At 40.3% G+C, this 12,181-nt stretch overlaps 1 protein-coding gene across 1 annotated transcript in view; it reads left to right on the forward strand.

Annotated features, from left to right (window-relative positions):
* The window catches only part of TTC17 (tetratricopeptide repeat domain 17), a 60,119-nt gene that overhangs the window by 35,572 nt on the left and 12,366 nt on the right, over positions 1-12,181 (forward strand). Inside the window, exons 17-18 of the mRNA XM_074809745.1 lie at positions 11,024-11,194; positions 11,827-12,077. Coding sequence (XP_074665846.1) covers positions 11,024-11,194; positions 11,827-12,077 — 422 coding nt within the window. The remainder of the gene's footprint in view (positions 1-11,023; positions 11,195-11,826; positions 12,078-12,181) is intronic.

The following is a 12,181-nucleotide window of genomic DNA, read 5'->3' on the forward strand; positions in this document are numbered from 1 at the left end:
AGCCTTATTTAGACTACCACAAGTGTTTAGTACTCTTACTGATGTGGTTATATTAATGGAAGGGATGGGATCTCTGACCATTCCTTTCTCTATTGCTTTTACTCTCTCTCCGTTGCCTTATGGGAAAGTTCATCTGTATAAACACAATAGTCAAGCCCAGTAGGGTTTTTAAACAAGCAGAATTCTGTGAAGCACGCAAAGCTTGTCAGAGCTCTCAGAAGCATGTCATGGCAAATGTTTGCATTGTCATTTAAGAGTAGCGTCGAGAAAATGGGTTCTGTCTTAAACAGCAGCAGTTCTAAAATCAGTGTTATCATTTGAAGTTAAACACTCACTTGCTTATTTCTCCCCCCAACACACACATGCGCGCACCCGCGTGCCTGTTGTTCAACCTGCAGGTTCCACCTGGGATCTGAGAATCGAGCTGGATTCTTTCTCCCTCCAGCATTTCTGACAACGGAGATCCTACAGTGTCAGTCCATCTGAAAGATGTGTTGGTGCTGCACAGCGGAGTCTGGGTCACCGTATTTGGGCTCTGCGGTGCTGAAGGAGTAAGAGGAGGTTAAATTGTACTTGTGTAGAATGGAAACGTCTTACTGAATGCAGGCAGGTGGGAGATAGGGAGAATGAGGACTGTTTTCTGTCCTGTTGGACGCAGACATCCCTAAGGGGTGGGGGCATCAGGAAATGTCAGATGTGCCTCTGACTGGGAGATCCTGGAGAAATCTTCTGTGAGAATGTGCTCTGTGGGAATAATGTGACCCCCATTATTCTTTCCATTTTGTGCCACCATTTCTGCATCAGTAGCCCAGCAAGGGAAGAAGCCGTTCCTACCATCCACCTTTGCTGCAATAATCATGGCATTTCTAAAATTTTAGTGCTGTGATGAGGAAGCCAGTTGGCCAGACGCAGGCTTTTTGATACTTTTTACTATTTGCTTTGGTGCCTACTGTATAAATCAGATCTTTCCCTGAAAAGTCTTTGTCTAGCATCTCTTGAGTGGCTGAAGGAGGCCGAAAGTGAAGGACCTCACGCAGATAGCGTTGTGTCAGGCTCACTTTGAAACCTGTCTTTCCTTTCTTTTGCATTTGCTAAACATGCTAATGGGTGAATTTGGTCTGCAGCATCTTTTTATGCTGACATTAGGCAATTTCTTTAAATCATGGCTAGCTTACACACTTACTCTGCTTATTTACAGCATGACAGTGTACCTAACAGCTTCTCCCAACAGTCATCAGTCTCACTTCGCATCACGCTCTCTTAAGAATGGTGTGCCTGCGATATTTAGTGTTCTGTATTCGTTCGGTCTTCTCCCAGGATCAGAAGGCTACAGGCTAGCAGAGGTGGGAGAAGAAAGTCATGGCCTCAGCTGCAGGAGTGACTGAGGAAATGGGGATAGCACAGTGGAAGGGAATTTAGAATTGTAGGAGAGTTCAGTGAGAGTCTACTGATGCAAAACTATTAATATATGAAGGAAAAGCAGTACAGTATTAAACTAAATATGACATTTCCCATTTTTATCTGCCTTTATAGTGCAGCTGATTCTTCATGATATGTTATGTGGATCCTTCAGTTACTTCAGCATAACTACATGCTCACGTAGTAGGAGGAAGATCATTGGGGTAGAGTGGAAGGGAAAAGGTTCTCTTCCCAATTACATTTTTCAAAACCTGCTACCTTCAGTTATCAGATGTGTTAACATTTCCCTGCAATGTTTTTGGTGCTTTTTTTTGATAGGAATGTAGAGAAAATGAGACATATTTGCTACTGTCTGTGTCTTCATCTCTTTTAGGAGGCTGCTTTTGCCAGTGGTGGTTTCTTGCACGTAGCTGCTAAAAATTCTTACTGAACCTGAACAGTGTGCACTGCCTAGAGCTGGACCTTTTTAAAAAGGCCCAACAACTGCATATGTTCAATAGCCTTTTTAAGATCTACATCTCCAGGAAGATGTAGTTGCACAAACAACTTCATAGTAAAGCCACACAGACTGAGTTAGTGAGTTGGTTTAAATATGTGATCCCCACGTATGGGAGAACTGACAAGGTGTAGTTTAGTGTCATTAACAAGGTGGCAAGACCTTGAAGGCTGTATTCACTTGGCTTAAATCTGAGAACTTGTAAAGTGGTGATGTGTAGCCTCAGCCTATAATGAGTCATGTTGAGATTGTCTCAAAGCAGCATGCAATGCCATGTGCTCAGATTAAAATGAGCACTGCATGCTGAGCCATGGAGTGCCAGGCACTTAACTACCCCTGATCTGTCTACTTTATTGATTTGTTTTTTCCTTTTAAGGTTGGTTGCCTGGTTCATGTGAGTTTGTGTTGTGCTCTGACTGTCCTCAAAGCTTTAAATCTATCATCTATTCTGGCTGCTAGTGACTGAAACTAGGACAATTCAAAGTTTCCCTAGAGGAAGAGATTGATGCTTCGTGAATGCAGCGGTTTTGGGGAGAAGGGACATTCTTCCAAAAATTCCTAGTCTTTCTGCAGGCACTGTTCCATAGCTTCATTCTATTCTAGCAGTGTGAGGAGAGTATTTTCCTGTTGAATCCTAAACTAGGGTGGTTGGCAGTATTCTTGTCAAAATCTTCTACAGGTATTCCTTACCTGGACTTAAGAAAAGACTAACCTGATTCTTGTTCATTACTCCCTCAAAACCAGGATTAATTTTTTTATCTTACAGCAACAACCCTGCTTCTTCATGGAATTGTATAAAATGTGGCCTGTCAGACAAACTGCTAAGCACTTCAAAGCTGTCTTAGATCAGGAGCAAGGGGCATACCTGCCTGACCAGTTAACACAGTTTTGCTATTTGAGTGTGTCAGTGTCTTTGATCTCCAGTTAGGAGGAGATTGCATGGATATCTATCCCAAACAAATCTATAAAAAGTCATGGACCAAGTCTGACTCTTAATCTGCTTCTGTGGAGCAGTATAACCTAGTGAAGAGATACACAGATAAACATAAATACAGCCTATCCAAAATATTTTCTTAAAATAAAAAATATGAAAACAGTTCCCTGTGGAATACTGTTTAAATCCCAACATATGGTGTAAACCTTACAGACAGAGTGGTAGTCAAAAGACACACACTTAAGGCCGTTACTTGGCTTTATAGTGCCACCCCTGTACGTTGGGAGCAGTGGAAAGCTAACAGTAACTAGTTAACTGTTGTGGAATTCAACTACACGATGCCATTTCTCATGAGTAGGTTACTGTTGTACTTAAAGTCCCTCTTAAACTTGAGTTCATAGGTATCACAGGATCTGACAAAATATTTAATGTTTAGCATAGGAAGAGGTATGGTGGAGGAAAGATTAGAAAGAGAGCAAAACAAGTGCAGGCCACAGTTACCTTTGCTTATGCTAGTGATCCTTAACTAGGAATGTCCATGGCCTAATCAGAAACAGATTTCAGAAGTGCGTTGTGTGCAGGGAACTAAGTATTAGTAGTTTGATATTCATAACACACATTATACTGTGGTCTACTGTGGGTGAGTGTTTATTAAGGAATTAATGAGTAACTGTTTTCTCATCTGACAGTAAAAAAAAAAAAATTTAGCACATAGGAGAAGTCACTGAGGACAAGCCTTTATCTTCAGAACATAGATGTGCTTGTTTCTCTTGCTCTCTTTCCTTTCTTCCCCAAAACAAACAAAAAAAATCAAGCTATTCTTGAGGCACAGTCTGAAGTTCAGACTGGAGTGCTACTTACCTCCATGCTCCATATATAGGACCAGGGTCCCCCCAAAGAGACATTTTCTGGTCTTTTTTTATCCACTGACAGGATTGGAGAGTTTAAATTTAGATGTTTCTGTGTTTTGGGCCCTATTCCCAGGCATCATAGAGCAAGTTATTGCTTCTAAATGTGCATCATTGAAAAAACAAGCTCCTGTTTTAGTGGGTGGTGAGGAAGGAGGAGAGTGAAGTCTTTAGGTAGTCAACCTCTTTGATTTTCCCCTCCCTGTTTTTAACTGTGGAAGAGGTGTTGGGGGGGGACAGTTGACATTTTCTACTCTGTTACGAAGTAGTCTACTGAATTCTTCAAGACGTTTTGCATGCATATCCCTTATTAAACTGCATTGTGTTCTAAGTTAAATAGGTTTGGCTTCCTCTTTAAATATTTTTCCATGTTTTATTTATCACTTTTTTATATTTCATAAGGAGAATTTGTGTGTCTGTGTATCAGGAGCTGCTCTGTTATGCAGTGATGAGGTATTTCTCTCACTTAATACGAACAAGAAATCTGGTTATGTGTTGTTGGCATTTGTATGTTTTGAAAGGTTTAATCAGAACTGCTGTAATGAGACAAATACAGAATCTTTAAATCTATAGCTAAGCCAATTCAGAGGCATCTTTTGGCTTCAAATCAGATTTTAAAACTATTTCCCTACAAGTGAGAACAATTGTTTTCTTATATAATCCTCTTAATTGAAAACCTGTTGTTGGAATAAATAATAAAAAAGAAAGAACTTCTGTATGCTTCATTTTGTGTGCTTGAGTCTAAATTTTGACCACATAAACCCTCATCCTGTTGTTTGCTATGCATCAGACCAAAACTGATGTAGCACACTCTTCTGACTACCCGATTTTGAGCATGCCTCTCATCATCTTTGAAGAAGGGCCAGTGACTGCTTAGCTAAGGGGGAAATTCAGAGAATTTAGGAATTTATGAAAATCAACTTTTAAAATACTTCCTATTGCTTTTCATTATTCATTCTTTATACTTAGCTTATATTTTTCAGTTAGCAGCATGTCCTGTCCTTTGAAAATGTTTATTTTTGTCCTGTAACTTCCAGTTTTGCAAAGGGTTTATATTAAAGGAAAAAAGCTAAAAATGAACAAGTGTTTCTGTGTGGGGAGAAAACCAAAAGTTCAGTCTAAATTTTGGGCATTACACTCACCATTCTTTGCCAGTACCCATACTGATACTTAATTTGAAACACTTGACCAGAGAGGGAATTTACTACAATCTGTCCTTCATTATTCCAGAATAGTAACAAAGGTGATGCGTGGGTAGTAGATAAATTATTTTTAGTGATTTATCCAGTATGTTACAGCTGTAAAAGGTACTGGAGGTAACAATAAGTTAGGGAGTGTAGTCGTGCCTTGATGAAGCTGTCGGTGATGCTGTTGGGTGCAGTGAGCAGTGGGTAGGCTGTTTGCCTTTTCCAGCCTGCAACAAGGCTTCCAACAATTTTATGCTTCTGCAGATGTAGGTTGCCCGTCTGCTTTGTATCTTTTCTGGGTCCTGTAGTGCACAGTGAATATGTAGCAGGACTCATGTATTTCTCTTCAGTTAAATTAGACCTGTCAGACACTCACAGCTCAGTGTTGCATAGCCACGTAACTGTAATTAAGAACTTCTACTTTTCTTCTCCCTTTACTTCCTTGCTCTGTTTGTCACTTTGTTGATCATTTTTCACTAAAAATAAACTGAGAACTCTGTTTTGGTGGGGTTTTTTTATCCTTGCGTGTGTGGAAAGCACCAGATTTTCTTTGGCATCGCTTCTGGAGCACAGTGCTGTCTTGCAGTTCAGCAGTTAATGGCTTGTGACCTTTCTGTAATGTTTCTGATGACATTCCTGTTCAGTCATAAGTGGTTTGCAGTTTCTGCTTTCAGAGCTTAATCATGGGATTCATTTTGAAGTGTAAATATGTATTTTCTGCAGGAAAACTGTAAGAAAAGGAATGCATGAATTTTAGAGCAAAATCTTAATAGAACCATGTTAATTTATAATTAAGGTGAGCAGAGCAGCAATAGCTGCTAAAGATAAGTCTCTTCTCTATTTCCTGCTCATTTTATTGCTTTTAAAACTCATCTCAAAATAATTGGCATGGATTTTTTTTTCCCTTAACAAATGTTTTGCAGTCAAATACCAGTTCATACGTGACTGGAATAACATGGTTACTGTTAACGGCTCACAACATCTTTAGGAAATTATCACGTGCACGTTGAAACATCAAGGTCATTTGGGTACGAAGCGTGTTAATCACCAGTTTTAACATTGTCCTGAAAGTCAAAGTTTGTGTGTTCTGTGTTGTCTGAAGGATGGTCTCTCAAACAGCACTTCCCCATAGCACTGCCCTGGCTTGTTAGTCATGTTGTAGCAAAGTCACCGTGGTGCAGAAAGTAAGACAGTTCTTCAGGTGCTAGTTTAGCCCAAATCTTGATGACTGAGATCAAAGGAGTTTTAGATGCAAAAAAAGGGTTCTGGTAGGTGAGTTCGTTCATTCCAGTTTATTTTTGTAAACCCTGGTAAATGATACTGCCTGTGACGTGAGGGACTGAGCAAGGCTTGTTCTATAAAGGTGGTGGGTGACAATATGCTGGTTTTCAGTTTAATTTCTAGACTTGATATATTTTAGCCTAATTCTAAATATGCAGTGTCACCCAAGCAGTGAGCACTCCTAAAGTTTTCACATGACCTAAGAGCAGCATTAATTGTTACTCATTTTCATGTGTAAAGTGGTAATATACCACCTCCTTTGACTCATGTCTCTGCATCTCTGTAAGCAGCGACTAGCAAAAGTAAAAAGACGACTGCTTATCGATACACTGCTCCTGAGATGTCTGTAGGTGAGACTTTTCATCTGCATGCAGGGATTAAAACCTGTTTCCGTTAAGCTCAGTGATATGTCATTCCTGCTATAAAAAAAGATAACTACCCTCACTGAATTTCACTGTGGGGAATACCAGTTTTGAGTGTGTATCAAAAAACAAGTCTGGAGTTAATAAATAACTCCTGTTAGCATCTTGGGTTCAGTTTGTTCCGTGCTCTGACAATTCGAGTATTAGGCTGACTTACATCTGTATTAAGTAGAGTTCTCTCTTTGCATTGTTTAACCATAAAGGGGCACATCATTTAAGTGACACTTATCTCCAGATAACTTGCATTTTGCATAATCTAATGCAAGTCACTGACTACAGCAATAGTCACTTGACTCTTGTAATCATTCATTCAAGAGATAATCCAGCTCTGCTTATTTCAAGTGGTAGGGGAAAAAAAAATCAGTATCTAAATTTTAAATGACTTTAGTTTTGAAGCATTATTCTGCCATCATAATTTCTAAATATGTAACAATTTAAGGAAATTCATTTGTCTCATCATAAGAAGTTAGGAGCTAATAATTTTCTTAAACCTAGTATGTTGGAACATAGATGGTAGTTAGAAATGCCATATTTTGCAAGCTCTGCACTGACAAATAAAGAATTAAAAGTCAGTAAAAACTCTGTGCTGACCAAAGACACTTGGAGATAATTCTACTTTTTATTTCCAATGCTGTTGACACCAAATCATCTACCTTAAGTTGATATATAGGAGTCGAACAGTGGAAATATTTAGTGAGGCCTCATTCTCTCTGTCAGATGTACCTCAGGAGACAAACAGGAAAACCCCAGGTAGTACCAAAAAAGTTTATATGTAACAGGGGAAGTTCATAATTGTTTCCAAGTGTGACTTTTGTGAGAAATGTGGCAATATGAAGTATCATTCAGAACAAATACTTGTTATCCCTCTACAGATGGAACAAGTCTTCAACATAACTTACTGCATCACTTCTCTTTCCTACTATTTCTCCTTCCTTGCTACAGATGTCAACACTCTGGGTGTTTCTTTCCTTACACTAAGTGGCTTTCAGCTTAAGAGTTTGGATATATCCAATTCCTAAACAAGAACTTAAGTTTGACTTTTTGTTTGGGGTTTTTTAGCCCTGGCAAGTGCAGTAGGTACCACAGCTTCGATGGATGTTGGAGTGGGGTCCTGAAAATCAAGAAGGTGGTTAATATTAGATGGAATGATCTAGCAGATCTTTTCTATATTTAAAATGTTTATTGTGCTAATGCTGTACACATGCATTAACATTGGCCCCAAAAAATTACAAACTAGAACAGTATGAGAAAGAGACCTTTAATATATAATACTGTATTCTGCTTTTGATCTCCAAGCTCTCGATGTGTCAGTTTAGAGTTTGTGTTTGTTTTTTCTATCCAGTGGATTTGCTTTATAATTTAAGAACTATTCTCTTTTTTTTTCCTCCCAATTTCCACATTAACCTGGCACAGTCAGACTCTTCATTTGTGTTATTTCCATCACTTAAAGGCCCAGACACTTGCTTTGCATCATCTCTATAGCATCTTTGTTTCACTGCCTGGAACATAGTAAACAGGTCTCATGATCCACTTTCCTCTGACCTTTCTTAGCTCTGCAGAATCAGTAGGAACAGTGGCAACAGCTGCTCTCAGAAGGTAAATGAGCAGGAAGGTGATCCTTCTCTAGTAAGTTTTCAGGATGGAGTAAGCTGGATTGATCAAGTACTGTGAAGTAGTTTCAGAGTTCCAAGTTTTGTAGCTGCAGTATTGCTGTACCAGGTCTTTACACCTGGAATTCACACGTGCATGGTTAGACAATCACGATATATGAAATGTTAATACATAATACACAGGTGAGCAGTTGTAGGCTGGCAGTCACTTTTGTCCTTCACACGGCTGAGGTGCTGTAAGTGTTGCAACGCTACAACTAATGTTTTACAGCCACTGAATGTGCCTGGAGTTCGGGGGCACGTTGTTCCCTTGCTGCTCTCGCACTTTTACCTGCTGATCTACCCCACTAGTCTTCAGGCATCTGGCTGATGCAAGCTGGAAAGTCCTCGCCTGCAGCGTTTCAGCACCACCAGCTTCACGGGACGCTCATCTGAGATCTTGAACTTCCATTGGTTTTTTCAACCAGCAGGTTTTTTTCTCCAGTGACGTCAGACAACTGAAAACAGCAGTTTGAAAAAAAAACTAGGGCACTCAGGTTTCTATATATAGCAGCTCTCAGATCTCAAGAAAGCCAGTACTCTGATCCAGTCTGGTTTTAGCTGTCAGTGTTTGTAAATTAACATTAACAGAATTGGTCTTAAGTAGAATTTTAAGTGTCATCTGTTTTTTTTCCTTCTGCTTGCTATTTCCAGCTTTTTTTCTCTTTTTGGTGGTTTCATTTCAATTTAAAATAGTTGTCTGTTTTTCAGTCCCTTTGCTTTTGTCTCTATACTAACGATGAGTTGACCTTCGGCAAAGGGAACTGTGGTCATCGCATTACTGAGAAGCACCTGACTTGCATCACAATCAGGCTGGTTTGATGTCAGACAGGGGGACTAGTTTCAGCTTTAGGGTTCTGTGCACAGCATTTCTCATAAATTAAACATGAGGATCTCCACATATTGAAGTGATTATTTTATAATTTTTGTAATGAACCAATTAATTTTTTATTGATGGCATGGGGAGGTGGGGAGGGAAGTAAAGAAAGACTCAATGACTGATAGAGTGGGAAAGGCAGAGTATGACTGTGTGGCAGATGTTAAAAGAGTTTATGAAGTTAACTGCTTCTGTTTTGTGTATGTACTCATAACACTGACTTCTTTACGGCAGAAAAGGTAGGGCAAGAAAGTTTTGACAGTTTATGAATATAGTTTTATTTGTTTGACTTGGTCACACGCACCCACCCCCAGAAATTACTGGTCTGTTTCTCCTCCAAAGATGCCACCGGAGTGTTCACAGATGCAAAAGTAGAGAGCATACAGCAAAAAGCTATAGTTTTACTTAGCTGAGAAGCGTTGGAACACGTTACCCTTACATGAGAGTTACAACCATCCTTTCGTCCTGCTGGCCTGATGAAAGAGTGAGACCTAAAAATATTCTTTTGTAACATGGGATCATTGCATGGAGAAGAAAGGAGTCACTGTTCTACTTTATTCACATTCTTCGTATTTTATGCTGCCAGTTGAAAAAAATAATGCTTTCCATATGCATGGAGCAATGCAATTTGCATTCGTGAGGATAGAATGGGAAACATAGTTGAGAATCTTGCATTAATTCAAGCTTTCTTTGATTTGCTGTGTGCTGCTTAACTCATTTGTATACGTATGCTGTTTCACTCGCAAGCGACTGAGATGAAGGAAGGAGGGGTTTGAGAGCAGCAGCTTTGTACACAGTGCATGTTTTTCTCCGTGGGGACAGGCTTTCCGCGTGAGAGTGGGCAAGGTGCCCTGGTCCATCTCAGTCCCATAGTGCGGTGGGGTTCGGGGCAGCTCCCCAGCCTCTCGCACACGTGGGCAATCCTGTTTCTGCCTGGGCGGCTCTGGAGGTTGCCCAGGGGGAGCAGCTCTCTGAACGCTTCTTGCCCTGGAAGACTGGCCAGTAATTATTATTAGAAAATCTGAGATCTTTAGTTAAAATGTATTCGAGATCAAAAACATTGCTACAAAGTTGAAGGTGGCTACCCTTTAAACTCTGTGAAAGCTTAAGGGTGTCTCACTGAAGGATGCTCAAAGGCTAGTGTTGCATGTATGCAGCTTTGGTTTTTTTATGGGCTCATCACTGGCTCTACATTTGGATTTTTCCAGTGTTACTCCTAGATATTTGTATTTGGTGGAATCTGAGCCTGTAACCTTACCACAGAATTAGAGACGTTAAATTTTCAGCTGAATAAACTTCTGATTTTTGGCACAGATTAATACCCATAGCTTTTGTTTGGCTATTTAACGAGCTAGCCTTACCTACATACTGTCTGTCGTTGGCACAGAAGATCAGAGCCTGGCAATCCCATATCAGTCTGCCTTGGCCCTTTTTCTTTTGCACGTAAGCACGGTGCACATTATGGTGTCTAAGTGAAGTTCATATGGCAGGCAACTCCCACGTATGGTGCAGTGTCACTAAAAATATGTCTTGGAAGTGCTCATTGGAGTGGCTACCAGCACATTAATTTTCTATGTACTGTGCAACCTTCTCTCAAAAGATACTTGATTTTTCTTTCCTCAGTAGTTCACAGTGTGTACCTAATGACGTTGTTTCCTGTTTGAGGTGATCTGCCTTGTCAAGAGGCAGGTCAGCTTTTTAGTCACTGAATGAAGTCTTTGATACCTTGTAGAAATATTCTGTTAAATCCTATGTAGAAAACTAGAAGACTGTAGCTTCTGCAGTACAGCTTCTGTGCTTGTATCCAGGAGTGGTCTTACGTGGTGTATCAGTGGAGTTCTCTCTTTCAGGCCACTGTCATGAGAAAAATCCAGATGACGGTCATGACAAGGAGAAATACTTTGATGACCACCATGAGTCAGTTACAGCAGTGGCAGAAGGACTCTCTGAGGGAGGTGCAGAGGATCCCGAAGTCCTTACTCAGAGTTCAGCAAGGGATCCCTCCTTCTTGAGACTGGAAAGTAAGTCAGCCTTACAAAATCAGTGCTCACAAATGAATCCGTTTCTAGATTTTTCAGAAAAGCTGTCTTCCTTGCTGCAAGAAGCTACGTTTTCCCACCCTCTGTCTGTAAAGCGAAAAGTAACCCTTAAAACCAGTTTCCCTGTTCTTTAAGTCTAACATCAAAATGCATTAAATCAAAAAATGAGATCAAGGTTTAGATGCTTTCCAAGCTAAAGGATGTAGTTTCTTGCAAGACTCTACAAACGCATGTTGGTTGTACCTTAGTGAATTCTGTATCAGATGTGCCAGACAGAAGGGAAGAAAAAGTGTCTATGGTTCAGGTACAGAGCATTTTATTCGGTGTTTAATACACATATGTAGAGAAAAGATACCACATGGTTACTCACTCAGACAGAGTTCTGGTTTGGAAAGGAAACTGATGCAAGTAGTCTAGAAGTGTTGATTTTTGAAGCAACTATTGATGCTTCTTTGCAGTCCCCCTCTCCATTTGCAGTGTGCAGTGAGTAATCAGTGATACTTGGTTTGGGCAAGTGGAAAAGTCAGGTCACAGAAAAAAAAAGATCTTTTTTATACAATTTGTAGAAGCAGCAGTAAGAGAATTTTTGAAGTTTTTGTGGTGTTCCCTCTTAGACGCAGTCACTGCAGAAAGCAACGGTTCAGAAGGAGTGGAGGGGTTAGAAGATGATCAGATGTCTGAAGAGATGCTGGCTTTGGTGGATGAGTTTGAAAACTCTTGGCCTCAGGAAGCTTTTGAAGGGGCACTGGAGGTAAAAGGTCGTCGGATGGACTTGCAGGGAATCCGGGTCCTAAAGAAGGGATCTCAGGATGGGCTAGCTACCTCCTGTTTCGGGGACTGTGGTGATGATGATGAAGCTGAATGGGTAAGTTTGGATGAGTTAACTTGGGTCTTGTACCAACTTACTGTTGTGGAGGAGGGAAAGATGAGGCAGTTCAGGGGGTTTAACACTGGAATATATATAGGAAC

The sequence above is a fragment of the Strix aluco genome, chromosome 31, assembly GCF_031877795.1.
Source record: "Strix aluco isolate bStrAlu1 chromosome 31, bStrAlu1.hap1, whole genome shotgun sequence".
NCBI lineage: Eukaryota > Metazoa > Chordata > Aves > Strigiformes > Strigidae > Strix > Strix aluco.